General features: G+C 42.3%; 1 protein-coding gene across 3 annotated transcripts in view; it reads right to left on the bottom strand.

Annotated features, from left to right (window-relative positions):
• Positions 1–6421: 6421 nt before the first annotated feature.
• The window catches only part of SEPTIN11 (septin 11), a 112780-nt gene continuing 98239 nt past the window's right edge, over positions 6422–20962 (bottom strand). For 2 of the 3 annotated variants that reach the window (XM_078394484.1, XM_073002057.2), the window contains exon 10: positions 18210–20220. In XM_078394484.1, coding sequence (XP_078250610.1) covers positions 20205–20220 — 16 coding nt within the window. In that variant the 3' untranslated portion in view covers positions 18210–20204. Of the gene's footprint in view, positions 8625–18209; positions 20221–20962 lie in introns of those variants that run through there. The other variant, XM_078394483.1, reaches the window with a different exon arrangement.

Raw genomic sequence — 20962 nt, 5'->3', positions numbered from 1 at the left:
GAACCTGCTTTGCAAGACTATCTGCACCATTCAGGACCCCTCCTCCACCCTGTTGCAGGAAATTTTGCTTTTTTAAAAAATCAAATTCTCCAGGGCTGTAATAAGTGCAGAACAAGCCAACAACCATACTGGCATGTCAGGAACATGACCTCGTGGTAGAATCTCTGGCTCACTTTCTTGTGGGCTTCTCTTCCTTATTTGTGTCGGAAGCACCACCATGCAATTAATAAATTGATCCAGTAATTTTCGCCAAACTTTAGGAGCTGCTGGGGCAGCTAATATCAAGTCTTCCGTGGTCCACATGGAGGGGCGCACTGACAGACATGACGTTGCCTGTTCTTTGCTGCATTCACAAATTGTGTCTAGTGTGAAAGGAACCCCCCTTTTTTTCAGGTTGATGTCGCTTCTTCCAACTCCAGCCTGTAGCGTATTGTTGACTTCCAAGTGTCCCAGTCTTCCATGTATGCTTATGTTAATTAATGTATAACATTTAGATCCCACCTTTCTCCTCAGAAAGGCCCAAGATAGCTTACAACGTTAAAGACAGTAGAAAAAGTGGAAGAGGAGCGGCAAAAACAAAGCAGCAGCCCAAATCTTAGGCAACCCGCCTGAAGAGAAAAATCATTGTCTACCCATGAAAGGACAGCAAAGAAAGGGGTGATCTTAATTTCTGTCAGAGGCAGTTCCGTAGCTTGGAAGCAGTAGCAGAGGCCTGCTCTTGCCTCATCAGTGAGTGTACCTGTGAGGATAGGAGCACAGAGAGAAAAGCCCCCTCCAACGCCATTATGTGTGTCACTATGGTCAGGTCACACCTCCCCAAGAATGGGCTCAGCAGGCACATTGGCTTGAACTGTGCAAACACACCCCTGGCCGCCTCTGAGACCTGAACATCCCAGCTCGGGGACAAATCCAGGAGCACAGTGAAACTGTGAATCTGTGTTTTGAGACAGAATGTACCGTCCTCCAGCGACTGGTTGAAAGATACTCCCCGATCTGTCGCTCGACTGACCAGAAGCCTCTCGGTCTTGTCTGGATTAGGCTTCTGTTTACTCAACTTCACTCAGTCCATTACTGACACCAGACACTGATTTGGAACCAAAACCCCTTCCTTGCAATTCGATAGATAGCATTGGGTGTCCTCTGCAATTGACCCCCAGACTCCAGACCACCTCTCTCACTGAGTCTATGTTACATAGCGTGGGAGACAAAACCTTAAGGGACACCAGAGGCCGCTTGTCATGGAGTTGAACAGAAGGGAGTCCCCCCAAGAACACCTTTAGGGTTCCCCCATCCACCAAGGGCCATGGCATAAAACAGTGCCTCCAAATCCCATCTCAAAGAGAGCCAGCCCAGGATATAATCATTGGTTTAAAAAGCCACTGAAAGGTCCAGCAGAACCCCCATGGATGGACTCTCCTGTCGAATTCCCAGGCAACCTCTGCCTTATAAACCAGACCAGAGGCCAGACTGAAGTGGAGGCAGATAATCAAACTCATTCAGGAACTCTTGGAATTTAGAAGCTATCAAACCTTCTAATATCTTGCCCCCCCCCAAAAAAAACAGAATAGTGGAGACACTTTTCCATGTTATAACCTTGACCTTCTCTGCTGTTTCTTCCAAGACTCACAGAAATTCTGGAAAAGCTTTAATCTCGGAAGGATGGGATGTTAGCTAAAGAGCGGACGTTCCCTTAATGTAGATGCTTTGACTCTCACTGTTACCTACCTCTTTTCATATGTCACTGGGTGTAATGCTTGCTATGATTTTATTGATGGGGTTGGCTTCCAGAAATTTCCAGCAATGATTCTACAACTTTTGAGTGTTACATCTACCTGTTGTGGGCTAAGCCATACCATACCAAGCTGGCACATTTGCCTGCTGGTGGCATGGGGCCAAGGTGGCAGTTCTTAAGTGTTTGTGGCTGTGTACCCCAACTGGTTCCCAATAGTTTTTGGAGAGCATTGACAGTGTACAATTCAAAGTAACACCTAGATATTCAGGAAACCAATAATGATCTGGTTGGATGTCTTTCTGGATAGCCTAAAATGTCTGAGATTATTTCTCAGATAAAACACACGTCTGAGTCTTAAAATTGGATTCAAGTTCGTTTCTATCATAATATGTGCCAGGTTCTTCTAATGCATCTGTTAAGAGATGTCCTACTATCTGAAATCGGTCCGACTGATCAACAAGTGGCAATGGAAAACTGCCACATAAGGCAACCCATTGTACTAAACAAATCCTTAGGACTATATTCTTTGGGTATTTCTCATTTCCTCATTAGAGTTCACTTGTAGGAAGTAGATATGTCGAAATGTCAAATTATAGCAGCTCTTCCAATGACTGGCTATATAGCTCACTGAGTTGGATATTGGTCTGTGGAGCTACACCTTTGGAGTTCAATGCCATCTTGTACCTCCCAGGAAAAGAGACCCACACCTGTGTGACGTTGGGCAAGCTGCACAGTCCCAGGTTATCCATAGAAGAGGGAACTGATAAACCAGTTTTGAGTTCTTGAGTCCTAGAAACTCTCAAAAAGGATCACCATGAGTTGGAATTCGCATGATGTCACATAATTGTTATTTCTTATGACTAACCAGAAATAGGAAGTACTTTATAAAACCTTGCCTTTAGAGTTAATCAACACAGAGCCCCCCCCCCAAAAAAAACCTCTTGGGATACCTAATTTTTTTTAAAAGTGCATTGTGGGAGAGGAGTCACAAGTCTTTGCAAACGGACATTTAAAAACTGAGCATCTCAATGCAGCTAACCAGTGTTAACAAATCCAGACTTGCCATTAAGATATGCTGTGTTAAAGCTATGGAAAAAAAACTGAATGTTTCTTGAAAACTGGTGAGAAGCCACGGAAAGGGGCATCCATCTGTGTTTGCATCTCCAGTAGAATCATCCAGTCCACATTCATTGCCGGCAACTTGCTGTGTTCCCTTCTTTCCACATCACCTCTTTGATTTGCAGTGGACAGACATGGTGAGCCTTATGATGTAAGCAACATCTATATGTGATCTGTCCGAAGACAGTAGGGGGTGTTTTAGCAACTTTTAAAAAAGTCCTGTTTATCCTGTGGGCAGTTTCAGTCATGCTTTGCAACCTGCGTTAAGGTGTACCTTACCTGTGTTCAGACTTAACACTGGAAAAGACATGTTGATCCAGTTGTTTCTGCAGTATGGTTGTTAGAAGCAGCACAATATCCACACAGTTAAAACCTACACATTTTTTTTACTGAGCAAAAAAGCTGATTCCTACCAACACAGCCCAAATCAATTCATGTATTTAATATTAGCATAGCACAAATGTTAACTTTTGTAGGGGAACTGCTCAATATAGAAATCACTGTATACATTATCAGTTGCATGCTGAGCTATATGTCCAGCTTCCAATGTCTATGGCGATTTCTTAACTTGGGGCAGTTCTCCCCCAAAAGTTACACCATTTTATGTATCCATACAAGAGGACTTTCACTATCCTTTGATACAGTCTTCAGTTATGACCTATTAGTGATGTATGTATGGCGGACCGTCTGGACAATCTATGGCTGCCACTGGCATGGCTGAGCTCCTGCCTAAGCCCACACTCCACTAAGGATCTCACCGTTGGAGCCTCATAGCCCTGCTGTTGCTCATCTGCTTCTCTGAACAAGGCACCAGGCACAGATGCAAAGGAGAGCAGCATCTCATGATGGTGGCCTCTTCTCTTGGTTGATCACACAGACCAGTTACAGAAGGAAATGGTGGACAGAGATGGCACAAAAAGCTACAAAACCTTTTCACCAATATATAAGTTGCTTCCAAGTTAAGAGCAAGCAGGTGTAAATGAGGAAAGTGTTCGGCTCGCCACTCCTGGCAGTGGTCAAAAAGTGGCAAGCTGAACGTGCTCTCAGGAGCCATTGGAAGGCTCCGTGGTGCCCGCAGCAGTGGCAGATCGTTATGCCCTCCTGTGTGGGGGCATTAGTATACGTACATGAATTCCCCCATCTCTAGCTCTGGCCTGATCGACTTACCTGACTACGTAGCAGCTGAAGCCACTGTTCTACACAACAGAAGCCAGCATTTTTTGGGGGGTGTATTGGTCCTTCTGAGTGTTCATCAGCATTTTTTGGGGGGTGTATTGGTCCTTCTGAGTGTTCATCAGTACCAGCTAATTTCGAAGCCAGCATTTTCGATGGAAGAGACATCTATGTAGTTGTAACAGAGAGGATAAGAGAGCGGTAGCCACTGGACCAGTTTGCCTGCAGGCCTCCAGCTGGGATGAGATTCCCACCCACTGTATCCCAAGTAAACACAGGATTGTCTGTCTCTGTTGCTTAGCCTTTGCTGCTCCCTCCTCATGTGCATGTTGTCACTTGATGGTGTGATCTCCACCACGAGTTGTTTGGAAGAATTAGGTCAACACTTCCACATGAAAGTGTGCTTTGTGGCAAGATTCAACAGTTGTGTCTCTTGACGTAGCATGCAACCTTGCCTTAGTTCACCATGGCTTCTGCATCCTGCACTGAATTTCCCTGTTGAATAAGATCCCTTTTCTTCAGCCATGAAATAAAAACACAATCCGCAAATCAGTGACCTTTATATGACCGAGTGGTTTTGGCCCCCATGTGCATGGATTCTGGGGCTTCCCAAGCCACCTCTGTGAACCTGTAAACATTTTGATTAGCAATGACCAACAAGGAGGAAAAAAGGAAACCAGATACCATTCATGTAGTCCCAAGGCTGCAAGGTCAGTTTGTGATTTATTTGTACACAATTTGTACAAAGGTAATATAGATCAGTTAGGAAACTTTGGGAGGTGGTGTGAGCACAAAAGTTACCATATACCTTGAGAGAAGCTCAGAAAAAATAAACCGTAACTCCCATTCAGTATTTGCCCTTCTGCTAAGAGCACAGCAGTTGTGTTGGTTTGTGTTTCAGAGAGAGAAAAGCAGGAGGGCCATTTCACACATTACACTGAGGCAAATCTGAGTTTGCAAGTCAGATTATTCTGAGCAAGAAGCCTACCACGATCCCTGCATAAGGCATGGTGTTTACATTTTTGAGTGTACACATACAATGTGTGAATTGGCCATTTGAGAGGTACTAGAGTTCTAGAAACATGGCAGTGTATTTCATATATTATCTTAAACTAAAATAAGGTGAACCTCACTCTAGGGAAATATTTTTACATGATTCCAGACATAAATCCACTGAAGAAAGCAAGTCCACATTGAAACAGACCCACTAAACAACATTAAGAAGCCATCATTCCATGCTTACCTTGGCAGAAAAAAAATTTGGCCACTGTATTCTGTCCATTTGTGGTGAAATCGTTTTGCATATGTTCCATACAGAGGCTACAGTAAACCACTGAGCAAAAATAAATCATGGAAAGGATCAAAGGGACTGACAGCTTAAAAAAAAAGAGGGGGAGCAAACTCATCTAATGAGAGCAGAAAATGTAAATATCTCCAAATGAAAACCAGCTTACCCTTAAGATAATGCTAATAAGGACTGGTTCACAAGGTATGTTTTTTTTCCAGAAGTGGGATGCCTAAGATGTTAGCGTTCAGGACAATCAGTGGGGATAAATTTGTGTCTTCTATACATATGTGCCACATACAAATGCCAGTTGGGACTTGAGGCGACAAGTGACAATTCTAGCCTCTTGTTGCTGAGCGCACACTCAAGTGGCAAACAGGTTCTTCCACTGTGTAATATGTGAAAATTTCGAAACATGACACAATCAAAGGTGGCCAACTCATCCAGGCTGTCTGAAAGACTGCACCTCCCTTGGTGAGGCTGCTCAAGGATTAAAGTCATCAGGAGAGGCCTTTCTCTTCGTCCCATACACCTCCACAGGTGCACTTGGTGGGGACACAGCAGAGGGCCTTCTCTGTTGCTGCCCCCAGACTCTGGAACTCCCACCCACTGGAAGCCAGCCTGGCCCCATCCTTGCTGTCCTTCCACAAGCAGGCAAAGACCTTCCCCTTCAGGCAACCTTTCCTTTAAGTGACTGGTTGACCAAGGGGTTTTTCCTAAAAGGGATTATTTCATTTTGATGTTTTCCTTCTGATTTTAATATGGCTCTTATTTGTATCCGTTTTTTATCCGTTTAATGCTTTTTATTTATTTAAAATATTAATATGCCGCCTTTCTCCTAATGGATCCAAGGAGGCTTATAGTATTTAAGGGGGAAAAAACATGAAAAGCTAAATATTGTAACAATTTATTATTTAGCTTTTAACTTTATTTTTTCTTAAATACTACAAGCCTCCTCGGATCCATTAGGAGAAAGGTGGCATATAAATATTTTAAATAAAATCAAATAAACAATATGCTCCCCCATTGCCCAAAACAATTACTGAAACCCAGGAGCTGCATTAATTTTTTTTCTTTCTTTCATCAAATGAAACAAGCATGGTTTAAAGTCATTTGTTTCTACGAGCAACACACTGAGGTTGTGTCCCCAGTACAACGACAATGAACCTTAACCCGAAATGCACCACCTTGCAATTAAAGAAATTTGAGCGGCCAATACTAGAGCTACTTACCCAGCAGTAAAGCCCAGTGAATTCAATGGTGCTTACTTCTGAGTAGAAACTTATATCAGAGGGCAGTTAAAAGACTTAATCAAGGCACATTGCGTTCCACTGATTTTACTCACAGGGCTTTCGATTCCTCAGAGATGTCTATTAATAAATAGTCTGCATGAATTTGCATAGGAATAAAAATTTTGAAGGCAGGAAAAATATTATGGATTTCAACACACCCTCAACCCCTGCCACAATGGCCAACAGCCAGGAATAACTGAAAGTTATGTGAAAGTTATGCCCTTTAACTTACCTTGGCTGTACAGCTCACTGAGCTAGAAAACCTGGCTGGGTTCGGAGTTTGGTTCCCCCCTGTGTCTTGCAAGAGAAGAGGTCATCTATACAGTTCTGGGCAAGCTCCACAGAATGTACCCAGAAGATGAGAATTGATATACCAATTCTGAGTCTTCTGCACCTTGAAAAGCCTGGGCAGGTTTGCCATAATTTGGAATTAACTTGATGGCATGTAATTATAAATCAAAGGGAAGCACTGCCACTTATATAGTGGAAACCTTGTTCAACCATTCCCTAGGGCTTTGCATTTTTTTTTCAACCTGAAAGTTGACATGTATCATCAAAATCTGCCTATTTGCAAGGCCCGAAACATGTGGCTCTGAAGAAGCCACCAGCATGCTTGGTGTCACAACAGCACTTAGGGTTTTACTGAACTTGTAGTTCCCGATCATTAAAATACTGCGCTTTTTTAGGTAAACTGCCTTGAAAGAACTTTGCCCTAAAAGTATTTTATTGGATAAATAAGACTTAAAAGAGCAGATGATGTGGTCTAAAAGAACATTCAAGGCCCTATGAAGAAAACCATTGCAGCTTGAAAGCTGTAGTTCACGAGTCCTTTAGATCCAGAGTTTTAAATAAGTGATTTCCTTAGACTACAACTCCCCGAACCTCTTAGTCCCCATGGCCACTGGGTGGAGAATTCTGGGAACTGTAGTCCAAACATGTAATTTTCCCAGGCTATGTCTAGTACCAGGAATAAATCTAATGGCTTTCCCACAGTTAAAAAGATTTTGACCACTTTGAAAACAAAGGGATCTGTGTGCTTGAACCTGACACAGAACCCATTGCTCTAAGAAGTTCGTTTCTGGCCACTTTCACTCATGCTATTAAAACATGTATTCTTAAAGAAATAGTTTGCAACCATTGAACTCATGATATGTGTGAATATCATGCAGGGGCCAGGATGGGTTTTGTAGCTCCTTTTCAAATATATACAGATATTATACAATGGTAAACCTGTTTGCTGCTACATTGTGTGTAGAATGGCACGAGGGAAGCTAAGAAGATTCTCCAAAGGTCCAGCACCCAGAGTATTGAGTGGGAGAATGAAACCTGACACTTCATTAAAAACAAATTACAGTTAGGTGGCAGGTAGCTCCAGTTTTACCTTCGGATCTGTCTGGACAGAGCTGCCCCCCCCTGCCTGCCCCCGGCATCATCCTCGAATATTATGAAGACAAATAGTGGGAACCCTTTTGGAGTTCATATGGCTTTCAGAGATACCAGGTTACAGCATCTAAGATTCAGTGCTCACTTAGGTCTGTGTAGGGATTTCACATTTGAACAAACATCTGTGGGTTTTGCATATACATCTAATTCACTCTCACTCATTCACAGTTTTTCAGTCCGTGAGGTCCTTGTCCTCCTGCCAACCGGCACGTGCCTGTGGTATCAAAAGGAAAGGAAGAAGAAAATTCCCAGTGCAATCTTTTGGGTGGCATCCACGTTCGGTCTGCCACACCGTGAATCTGTGAATCCATGCAGTGGTGTGAAGTCAAGATTCTTTGCCAGCCGTGAGTGGACCGACAACTCAGAAAACACACCCACTCTCGCACACACATGCACACGCACCGCAAGTGAGTCACGTTTTTTTTTTCAAAAGACAGAAAGGCGGAGGTGGTGGAAGAATGAGGTAATTCATGTCCCAATGGGGTGTGTTATGTGGCATAACTGCCGGTTCTTCTAACATCCATTAGGAGAGAGGGAAGTGGAACTTGGCAAGGTGACTGACAGCTACATAAAGAAGAAGCTACAGGAAAAAAAGAGAGAGAGAGAAAGAAAGAAGATAGGTTCAGAATCCAAAGAGGGGGAAGCAAAAAAGAAAAAGGAAAAGAAAAGAAACAGCAACAATCTCTTTAGAAGTAAATTGTGAAGGAGAACTTAAAAAGGAAGCAGGGTTGGTATAATCAGGGCTGACTGGCATCCTCTGTACCCATTGGAAATCCAAAAGAAACAAAGTCCACTCCTCCCTCCGCTGATATTTTATTCTATTGCTGCATACAGGTAATAATTAATTCCATGCTGTCATGTCTATTGCAACTGATTACAGCCCTTCCCAGCATTTTCTATATACAGTGGTGCCCTGCATGACGATGATAATCCGTCCCGGGAAAATCACTGTTTAGCGAAATCACCGTCATGCAAAAACCCTTTTCCCATTGGAATGCACTGAAACCCGGTTTAATGCGTTCCAATGGGGAAAATACCTTGTCGTCCAGCGAAGATCGCCATAGGGAAGCCATTTTGCGAGCACCGATCAGCTGTAAAAATAGCTGCCCTGCAAAGTATGAGTCTGGAAAAGACAGGGCAGCCATTTTGCAGAGCCGGAAAAATCGTCGTCTTACGAACAAACGGTTCACGAAGCACGGACCAAATCGTCATTAAGTGAAAATCGCCCATTGGAATGACTGTTTTGCGAATCGCTATAGCCATCACAAAAAGTCATCGCCATGTGGTTTTGTCGTTTAGCGGGGTCATTGTTTAGCAAGGTACCAATGTATATAGAAGTGATAAACCAGAAGTAGTTTGTCATTCCCTTCTTCGGGGGGGGGGGCTGAGAGACTACACAGCTTGACAAAGGTTATATCAAGCTGGCTTTTCTACAAGGCAAAGATGGGACTCAAACTCCCAGCATCAAGTCCCTTGTCCTGGGCTATCAAGCCAGCTGCATCTTCTCGCCAATATTTTATTTGGTTTCACGTAAAGAGAGGGACAAACAGTTATTGTCAACACCAGCATCCCCTCCCTGCTCTGGTCATAGTTAGGTGCTAATCTGGGGTGCCAATTTTCACTATGCATCTTATGTGATCAACCATACTTTTGCTATGAAATCTGGAGTTCCCAGAATGTGAACATTCCTGCAGACAACCCACTTTTCCGCGGCTGCCCTGAGTGCAGAAGTGCCAAATACAGCCCAGAATATAAAGAGTCAGAAACATGCAGCTAGGAAGCACAAAGATGTCTGGATCTCGCCAGGATGCTGTGAACTGAACCAGATAAGACATCATGAACATTTCAAATGGCTCTGAAGGTGTCACGGAGCTGATGATCACCACCTCAAATTAAAAAATAAAATAAAAAGTATGGGGTATATTCAAAGAAGCAATGGAAAAACAAAATGGCTAAAGCACACACTTCAACTGATTCTGCCCTTAATTCCTCCCCACTCACAGGAACAGCTCGTGACAAACCAAAATAAATAAATGTATTTTTTTTTCCAAAAATGAAGACCACACATGAGAAAAAAAAAGTTTGAGGTTTTTTTTATATATATATAAAAATGTATTTTCTCCTTCCCACTTCATGTGTTCAGAGTTTTGGGAAATGAACATTCAAGAACATATGCAAAAAAGAGGAAAAATGTCCATCAAATGCTTATAAGATTCCCCATTATCGGTTGTACTTTGAAAAACTAAACTCTTTTCGACATTGCAAAATGTTAACAAATGTCTAGTGGACGGATACATAACATATATAATGCAATTTTTAACACTGTAAATTGGTTACAAAGTCATTCCAGTAAAAACAACGATATTTTCAAAATAGGAAGTTATTAAAACAAGCTACACTTAATAAGTTTTAAGGCAACCAGAAAACCTTTAAAGAAAAGCCACAAAACCCCACAAAACCAATGTATACAAACAACATATTCCTATGGATGTTCACAGTTTTATTTTTAATTAATTATGGGAAGGGGGTTACACAAAACAGAACCCTTCATATATGTTTCAAGACTACACTGCCAGACTCCAGTGAGACAAATACAGACACTAACGTAAATGTAGCTCTATTTTTTTTTACCTCTCCTTTTGATGCAAAGACATGGCAAAAGATAAAAACAGTTTGATTTCAACAAATGGCAACCCATGAAGATGAAACTCAGATGGACAGCTATAGCAACTGCTCACAATAGATATGCTTGTTTGTCACATCAAAAACAAACGCCCGATTTCATCTACAACCCACTTAAGCCTTTGATTTATGGTTTTGGACCCACTGAAGAAACTCAAGGGCTTACATGTGGATTTCCCTACTCACGTCAACCGAAGGAAGATCTCTACTGTGCTGGGCCCTTCTCTATCAAAGCAAATAACGCCCTTTGAAGACAGGCTCTCTAGGGGCATGCGGGACCTCCTTCCAAGCATAACAGAAGATGACAAGCATGAGGCAACAGGCATTAAATGGCTTCCACATAATAATTTGGGTTTATTTATGCACATAGCTGCCTCTTAAATAGGACTCCCTTTAAAACAAATATGATGTCAGTGTCTGTTTGATAGTCTAAGCAAGCAAGTATCCTAATCAGTCAGAAGGTGGCGCTGAGGCTTTAACTGTGGCTAAGAGTGTTTCAGACAGCACCAGTGCATATTAAGATTAAAACCTTGGCACATACATGCATCTGAAGCAATGGTATACAATGGTCACCAAACATTAACGATCCTTGACAATGTATTTATTGGCCTGTGAACCACATTGCTTCTGAGAATGCCAAACTAAATAACCTTCATGTACCTTGGTCTTAAGCAGTGCATGTGACCCAAAACATGTACATGTCTAGCTCAGTGGTTTAGGGATCTGACTGTGGAACCAGAGGTTGGGAGTTTGATTCCCCCCCCCCACACTTGCCTCTTTCACATGGGCTGGCCTTGATGATCCATTGGGTCCCTTCCAGTTCTACAGTCCTAAGATTATGAAGAACTGCTCAGTCTAGGCGCTGATAAACCAATCCTCAACGATTATTGACAACATGATTATGTACCACAATATATTTTGCAGAATCCCAGCATCAATGTTGTGCTGGTACCTTCTCATTCCTTCCTAACCTATACTGGGCTCTGGTCTCCCTACCCATGGCTTGACTTGAAAAACAACAACTACAGAAGGCCTATCTTCTCTTACTGGATTTACAAAATTCCTTCTGGTTCTTGAGGACAACAGCAGACACAACATTTCAAAAACATAGCAGAAGCGGTCTGAACACAAATTCACTACCCTAAAAAAAAAAAAAATCTTGCAAATACAACAAACGGATCCGCACAAGCCAATTCGGCTACAGTTAAAATGTTGTGCATCAATGCCTGTGAACTTGGATAGCGTCCTGGATTGATTCATGCTGGAAATGTCCATTCTACAATCTGGCATCCAGAGACGGAGATCATTTGTAATTATCTTTTTCAAGAGGATTTAGAAGACAGTGGCACACTGGCAGAGCTTCAAGCGAATGAAGCTCATACTCAGTGCCTGCTTGTACTTAACGCAGGAAGCAGGAGGCCAGCTTTAAATGGCTTCTTTTGTGTGTGTGAGAGAGATGAAAATATAAATTTCCACTCTTAGTCAGAGATTTATGGCCCCAAGAAAGGACAAGGTACTAGAAACAACAAACTCTTCTAGTGGATGCTGCCACTGCATGGGAAATATGAAAATATCCAAAGAAGCAAGCAAGGTAAAGTTGCAGTGGGTGCGACATATTTTAAGGTTTTTTTCCCCCTTGCCTTTGAGCATTCAGAAGATGCTTTCTGAAGGTTCACATTGCTGGGAGTACTATTTGTCTACTCTGATCTTGTTCCCCATGGTCTTCAGCCAAAGCCAGTAGACCACTTCAGAGGCCATCTTAAATCCTCTTTCCTCACAAAACACCAGTCACATCTTCCAGGTATGGAACCAAGGCTGGCATTAGTATGAAGTAACCATGAAACAGTCTCCTTAAACACCAGATTTTGGGTTCCGGAGACAAGTCATTGTCCTTCCTCCAACCTTTGATAATTTTCACTGAACAACAATAATGAAAGAACTTGTGTATCCACTTCATTGAAGTGTAAAAAGATCTAAACATGGGGTGTTCACAAATCCTAGTACTTGGGATGGTCTTTGATGTCTTATTTCCATGAGTTTAGATCAAAGGGTAAATGTTTGAAACTTATTTTCCTCCTCTTTCTATATCAAACATTTCTGCCTAATGAAGTGAAGCCTTCTTAACTCTTTGGACTTTTCTGTTGAAACATACTAGAATTGGCCAAATTAAAAAAACGGGGCTGACACAAAATGACTCTACTCATTCGTTTCAGAGATAGGTCTGGGGCCAGGAGATAACTGAAAAAACAGTTTTTACCAACCCTCCCCCCAAAAAAACCCTTTCCAATATTTAAGTCTCAAGGCAAATATTAAAAAACATATATAAAGTAGGAAAATAACAGATAAGCATGCATATTAAAAATGGGACTCATGCCTTCATATTTAGTTTTTTAAAATGTGTTTTTAAAAAGAAATTTAAAATCTCTCCACAGCAAGCCTAGATGTTCACATCTGATAACTCAATGTTGAAATTAGCTGCTACTGGGCAGTTCTTGGGCCGTGATGTCAGAATACCTCTGCAGTTGTATGTATCCTAAGCCACCCATTCCCAAAACAGAAACACCCCACCCCACAGTTCATTCCAAAGGTGGGCAGAGCTCTTGCAGCTATACTTACATGCAAAGGGGAAAGTACATCCCAAAAGCTTTGAGGGGGGGAGACATTACTCCGTGCAGAGCCAGGGGTTACTGTGAAGAAAGGCATAGATACAAAAAGGAAAAGCAAGTGCAGTATTAAGCAAACCAAACATGGTCTAGAGGGAGTGGCTAAAGCAGGAAGAGACCTGGGCTCTTTGGCTGCGCGTTAATGGCTCTCATCCAGCTAAGAGGATCCAAGCATTCACATTTTGGTGAGATGTGTTTTTTTTTTTTTAAAGAATTGACAATGCATGGATGGGTCAGCCACCAAATTAACTTAATTCACGGATTGTTGTTTTTGGGAACTGGGAGCATGGCAATAAGGGAGAAAGAGATTTCCAAAGAACAAATGATACCACTCTAGATTAATAGGCCAGGAAGAAAAAATTAATACAGAAGGTGGAGCACATTTAACAAACTCAAGATGTGTTGTAAGATCTTGAGTGGCCTTCTCCAACCTGCTGTTTTCCTGAGATTTTAGACTACAACTTCCACCATCCCCAGCCAGTGGTACTTCCCATCTAGGGGACAGGGCATAGCTCGGAATCTCTCGGAAGAATTCTCTTGGAGGAAAGCAGAAGAAACACGTTTAACGAGTTCAGTTGGAACAACAATTAAAAATAGGACACACACAGACATGGCTGGTGGAGGCAACACTATACAAAGCATTCAAGCTTCGGAAAACTTGAACATACATTTGCACAATAAGCCGCTGCAGTGCATGGTTAAGGAAACTGGCTCCTTTTGTTCAAGCCCAAGACCGTTAAGGGATCTGCTGGGTGGATCACAATTTTTTTTTAAATTTGAGTCTGCTTTATAGTGGTCCCTTCTGTCACCTCCCAATGCTCACATAGCACAGCACACAGCCAATTCTATATTTTACTGCTTTTGCTCCATTTGTGGACGTTTCAGCCATCTTCTTGTCTCCCTAACAACCATGTTTAGGTAGTGGCTGGTTTTGCTCAAACAAAAGCTTAGCCTTTGGGTTAAATGAAGAGCAAGAGGGAAAAAGAAGAAAAGAAAAAGAAAATCCACCTTAGTGGTTTGGCACGGGCAAGCAAAGCCGCAATGTGAAAGGTGGGCAGTAAACCAGGTGACCAGTGTTAATTTTGAAGAGTGCTCTGAAGAGTTAAGAAACAGGAGACTACCTAAGCCAGGAGCAGAGGGAAAGTTGGCAGCACATCAGCAGCAGGGGAAGCGATCCTGGACTCAGAGAGCAAACAAGGGGCGCCACCTCTTGGCATGTACCAGAAAGGAAAAGATTCTGTCCAGCACGGAAAAATACAAACAATTAGTCAGTTTCACAGTACTTAAAAAAAAAAAAAAGAAGAATGAAGGAGGAAAAGGAGGTTGTAACAGTTGAGACTTTTCTGGCACATTTGCTTCAGCTTTTAAAAAAATGGCTGGAATCCTATTGCACATTTTTACAGTGTAGCTTCAGTTAGCACAACTTTCAGCTGCCAATTGGTGCAAGTCAGTAAGTCAAAGGAGGCTTTCCCTCTTGCACAGCTTGTGTGCAACTAGGAGTTCCTAGACTGGCATCATACAGCAATTCGTTGCTGAAGGTTACGCTGCTAGTGTTATGACAGGAAATGTACCTAACAAGATTCTGGCCACTGAAAATAAAAGTAGACTTCATGAGACTGTTGTCTTCTCATACAACCTACAGGTCAAAGTAGGTTTTTAAACTAAGTCAATTTCCCTCAAAATTCTGGGAGATAATAGTTTTAACAGAGGTGATAAGAATTCTGTAGGAGACCCTTAGCTACTTGCTAAATACAGCTTCCACAATTCCCTGGCCACGAAGGAAATCATGATGGCTACTCACCATCTCATGAAGATACTCTGTTAATAAGATAACAATGGAAATGAAACTCACTGGAGTTGCTAGTTACCTGCTTCTGATCCTACTGTATATGCTTGGCTTTCGCCTACCTAAATGGTATCGGAAAGAGGGTGTACATTAACGGTCATTTTCACTATTCACCTGGAAAATCAGATGTTACCGCAACCCACAAAGCTTCTCTCCTGAGAAAATCAGGATCCCTAACTAGTTCACTTTTCTATACTTCTGAGCATTTCCAAAGCAACATGTTCCACTACACTCACTGTTTTGTTGGGTCTTTTTGTTTTTCAGGTCTTGAAGGCCATTTCCAGTATTAAACTCATTTTTGCCATACCTAATCCTGGCTCTTCAACTATATACAGTGGTGCCTCGCATAGCGAGGTTAATCCGGAACGGATTAACCTTCGCTATAGCGAAACATCGCTGAACGGGACAGGGAAAGCCATTGGAACGCATTAAACATCGTTTAATGCGTTCCAAAAGGCTCCTTTACTCACCGTTCAGCGAGGTTTCCTATAGCCAGCAGCCATTTTCGCGCCCTTGTTAAGCGAGGGGAGGGCGTGAAAACGCTACGCGTGGCCATTATGGAGCTTCCGGCGGCCATTTTGTCCGCCGAACAGCTGATCGTCGGGCTTCGTTTTGCGAAGATCGGTAAGCGAAACGCTTACCGATCTTCGTAAAGCGATTTTCGCCCTATCTAAATGACGTTGAGCGATCGCATTAGCGATCCAAAAAAAGGATCGCTATGCGATTTCATCGTTATACGGTGCGCTCGTTAAGCGAGGCACCACTGGATATATATCCCATTCATCAGCCACATATTTTACATGTATAGGTGCACACGTAGAGAGAAATTTTAAGGGCACACTTAGAACTGTATGGGCCTTAGGTTGCAGGCACCTGTGATCTTAACCTAGCAACGATCCGCTAGGTCAACCTACCCCAGTTCCTAGGTATAATATGTGAATTGAGCAGCAGCAGTTTGCAACTCTGGGCCTAATCAGAACTTCAGGGTTTGATCAGATAGCTCCAAAGGTGCACGCCTGATCACACCAGAAAGTATCGCTTTAACAGGAGCAAGCTCCCTGAAAGTGATCCTTCATCCTGGCCCTACAAAATAGAAGCCCTACAGCTGGAGGTATAAATCAGAGTTGGGCTGGAGCACATTTGTCTGTTCTTCCTGTGATCGCTAGGAAATAATTATCCACATGTTGAACTATTTCTCCATGTGATAACACCCTTAGTGACCCAATGATCACTGATACATGGAGCTCCATGACTGGCATTTAGCCATAAGCAAACAAGCAAGGTTGGAATCTCTAGATTGGTTTTTAATGTTATAGGCAGATGATGATTGCTCCTCACTATGGTTATCCCCAAACCAAATTGAAACAATGGGACCCCCATATTTTCAGGGGATCAGTTCCAAGGCCCCCAATGCTGAAAAAAAGCAGATAATAGCAAACTCTTATTTTAATAGTGAACACTATAGGTGTTTTTTTCTTTTAATATTTAAAGTATTTTCTTACAGCGGATGAGTCAAGCAGTGGATACTGATCCTGTGGATAAGGGGGTCCTACTGTGATTTAAAAATAGCAGAGTTCATGCAGGAGAACTGAAAATGTGGCTGCTCCCAATTGTGATGTCCCTTTCAAATGTTACAGTGCATTTATAGCAGCCTTTCCCAACCTGGCACCTTTCCAAGTATCTTTGGACTTCAACACCTATGATCCATCATTGCATTACATCGGACCTGTGTAGTAATAAACACCTGGAAGTCAAGAAGTAAGAGAAGGCTGACCTACAGGCAACTGACAAGTTGAATCTTCACACCAGGTTGCTGCTTCTGCAGGAATTTACTAAGATTAAGATCTGGTTGTAACACAGATCTGTTATTAAGACAACAATAACAGTCATTGTAATTCAAAAGGAAGTGCCCTGGGGCAATGGCCTGTATCTCTCAATTTCAGCATATAGGAGGCACTAATTCCTTCAGTAATTTAACCGAATATTCTTTAACATTCTTGAGATGTTTTAGGGTTTTTTCCCCCTGTCCTTCTGTGTCTACTGTATGCCAGGACACATGGAATGGAACATGCCCATCCATCAACATTTGAACCTCCAGCTTTAGACAGGTACTGAGTTTTTGTTAGTTATAGCCTCTTTCAAGCAATGTTGGGTTTAAAAAAAAAAGAACTCAAGCCTGCTTGATGGACAGTTGAAAGGAACAGAGCAAAGCAGAAGCACTTGAGAAAGCTATCAAGCTTATGCAAAACCATACCAGGTCAGTGAGTGGCATGCACGGAGAGTCCCGGGGGGGGGGGTTGGGTTCTAGGAATATACAAATGGTTTTTATACCCATTGTGGGGAAGATGTAGCCTTTTTGGCGCTGAACACCAGCTCCCATCAGCCCGATCCCTTGCAAAGGTTCTGTACCCAGCTTCTTAGCAGCTGACTTGGTTAAGTGGGTGCCCTCCCTGGATTCAACTGTTCTTACCCTTTGGGAGTGAAAACAGAGTTCATTATCGTTTTCATGGGCCAAATTTGAGGAGCTCGAATCTGTCCCAGAATGCTGGAGGCCTATTTCATGACAAGCAGGGGAGACACCTCTATAGTTTGTCCCCCCCCCCCCCAAAATTGGGTCTTCATGTTATATTTGCGGATTTTCAAATAATTCAGTCCATTAATTATACAGTGCTTTCTGGATTGGAGCGGCCTTCATTACCGCTAGCGCTACAAAATAATCATCAGGGGTTTTTTTATACAAAAGTCCAACATAGCAAGTTGGTGAAATGTAAGCGGAGTGCCCTGTACAAGAGTTGTATTCCCCAGTTGTGGCTATTTGTAATTATAACACAAGCACCTGCACCCATAACAATCTAATACCAAGAATCATACAGTATTACGTGCAATGCGACTTTACGATTTTTGAAAAATCCAAAAAGCATGTCACCTGTACTAAAATATATCTGAAGGAAAAGTGAAGACATGATCCAGTCACTTTTTAAAAATCTGGTTACTTTTAATGGGGGTGGCAACTGTAGCTATGTCATTTACAATGCAATCCTAGGCAGGTCTACTCAGGTGCAAGTCCCAGTGAGTTCCATGAGTACTTATGTCCACATGAGGGTGCACAGAATACGAGGGGGTGCTGATAAGTATTGAGCCTTTCCCAGAAAAAAATGAGCTAGGAAGCTATACATTACCAATTTGTCTATATTCAATGGTGCAAAAATCAACTACCTATGATTTTAACTTATCTTTCGTTTTCAGCTCCAAATTGAACATGGCAGCACCTCCAGAAAAGTTCAATGTGGAACAGCATAGGACCATAATGAAGTTCCTGTTTCTCCAAGGGAAAGGTGCAAAGACAGATCCATGATGAAATGTCACAAACTATGGGTGACAGTGGCCCTTCCTATGCAACAGTTAAACATTGTGTTGTCAATCTCAAAACTGGCCATTTCGGTGTGAAAAGTGAGAAACCCAGTGGAAGGTCTGGTTCTGTCTCTGTGCCTGCAAATGTGAAAGTCATCCATGACATAATCATGGAGGATGTCCGAATATCAGCTAGAAGTATTGCTATAGATCTAAGAATATCACGTGAGGGAGTTGGTGCCATTATCCACAACGACTTGGAAATGAGAAAGCTGGCAGCAAAGTGGATCCCCAAACTTTTGACAACCGAACAAAAGAGGAAACGTATGGAGTCATCGGTGGCTGTTTTGGAACATTTTGCAAGAAATGAGTCAGATTTCCTGGGCAAACTGGTAACTGGTGGTGAGATATGGATCTATTGTTATGATCCCGAGACAAAGGAACAGTCTAAGGAATGGAGGCACAGTGGTTTCCTCAGGCCAAAGAAGTTCCGAGTGCAAAGGTCGATGCAGAAGCAAATGGCAACAGTTTTTTGGGATAAGAAGGAAGTTCTGCTGGTGGACTACCTCCAACAGGTTTCAACCATCAATGCAAAATATTATTGTGCTTTATTGATGAAGATGAGGCAAAACATGATGGAAAAATGTTCAGGAAAGCTCTCCAAAGGTGTCATCCTGTTGCATTACGACGCCTCATCACACACTGCAGGCTAAACAATGGCAAAACTGCCGTCCTGAGGCTTTCAAGTGATGCCACATCCACCCTATTCTCCTGACCTGGCTCCTTCTGAGGATTATCTGTTCCCCAAACTAAAAAAAAAAAAAAACAACACCTAAAGGGACAACAATTTGGGAGTGTTATGGAGGTAACTAATGCTGCAAATGAGTGGTTACACCAGCAGTTGGAAGAATTTTATTGCTGGGACTTAAGAAGCTGCAGGACAGATGTCACAAGTGTGTTGACTTCCTGGGGGAATATGTAGAATAGTGTGGCAGTTACAGCTTCCTAGCTCATTATTTTCTGGGAAAGGCTCAATACTTGTCAGCACCCCCGCATAGCAACCCAAGAGACCCATTAAAACGACTGGGGCTTTAATGCGTCTGGATGGTGTATCCACTTTGCAGGCTGTGACAGGGCAAAGGGGGGTGCGTGGAACACTGTGTGAGTAATCCTAGTTTCATGCATCTCCCAGGGCTCTCTAAAAGAACTTGGAAACTTTACTTTTTCGGCATATGCCTCACCCTTAGAATCCACCAGCCAGGGGATTCTGCAAATCATAATCCAAAAAAAGGTAACTTGTCAAGCTCCTTTCTCTGGATCATGACCTAACTACAAACCCATGCATAATATCTGGATAAGTTTCAAGTTAAAATTGTTGCAATTGTTCTTGCTCCCATTCCAAAGAATTTTATAATTTCTGTTCTCCTGGGGATGGAGAAAGAAACATCCCAATCAAGACTGATGCCAGATGGCCCCTGATTCACCCACCCACCCCTTTATTAATAAGTTTATACTAAGGATTTATGTTGAAAAGAGAGAGAGAGAAAAAAATAAGATGGCTGAAACACATTACTGCAAAAGCAGGTGAATGCAGGAACATCCTTTGACTTGACAGGCTTTATGTGAAGCTTGAACTGCAAATTAAAAAACAAAAATGAGAACAGAAATGTTAGAAATAATAGCAATGCAAAAATAAGAAAAAAAATCAAAGAAACAATGGGGGGAAAGCAAGTAAACCAGTAACAGTTACTTGCTTCATGGCAAATGCTCGTGCAAAAGAATTAATATTGTCTTGGGGGGGATCCTTAACACTTAAAATCCATGCTAATTTATACTGTGCTAAAGCACAAAAACTCAGCAGCAAAGATACAAAAGAACAACCCCAATGTTCATAGGATGTTTAAATGTAGGGATTTGTCTGTTAGCAAGGGATGACCTGAAAATAAGACTTTGACTGGATTAATGATATTCCCATCCAGAGATTAACATAAGAAGCTTCCTCTTGTCAGATGATAAATGTTTGGTTCTTCTGTGTCCATGCCCAAAGAGCTTGGAGAACAGACAATAAGTGATGGAACACATGCTTTGCAGATAAAAAGGCCCCCGTTTCACTTCCCAGCCATCTCCAAGTTGGGCTGCAGAGTTGCCCGTTATCAGCTAATAATGGCCTGACCAGAGCCTTGATAAAGCTGTTTTCTGGACTACGACTCCCAGAATTCCCCAGTAGCTATGCTGGCTGGGGTACCTCAGGGGCTGCAGTCCAGAGAAGTACCATATTTTTCCATATATAAGACTATACTTTTGTCTAAAATCTTTAGACTAAAAATTGAGGGCCGTCTTATACATAGAAGTAAGCTGAGGAGAGAACAAAAATAA

The sequence above is a fragment of the Pogona vitticeps genome, chromosome 5 (genome assembly GCF_051106095.1).
Source record: "Pogona vitticeps strain Pit_001003342236 chromosome 5, PviZW2.1, whole genome shotgun sequence".
Lineage (NCBI taxonomy): Eukaryota > Metazoa > Chordata > Lepidosauria > Squamata > Agamidae > Pogona > Pogona vitticeps.
Note: the sequence above shows the minus strand (reverse complement) of the source record. Positions and strands in the feature narration are given on the sequence as shown.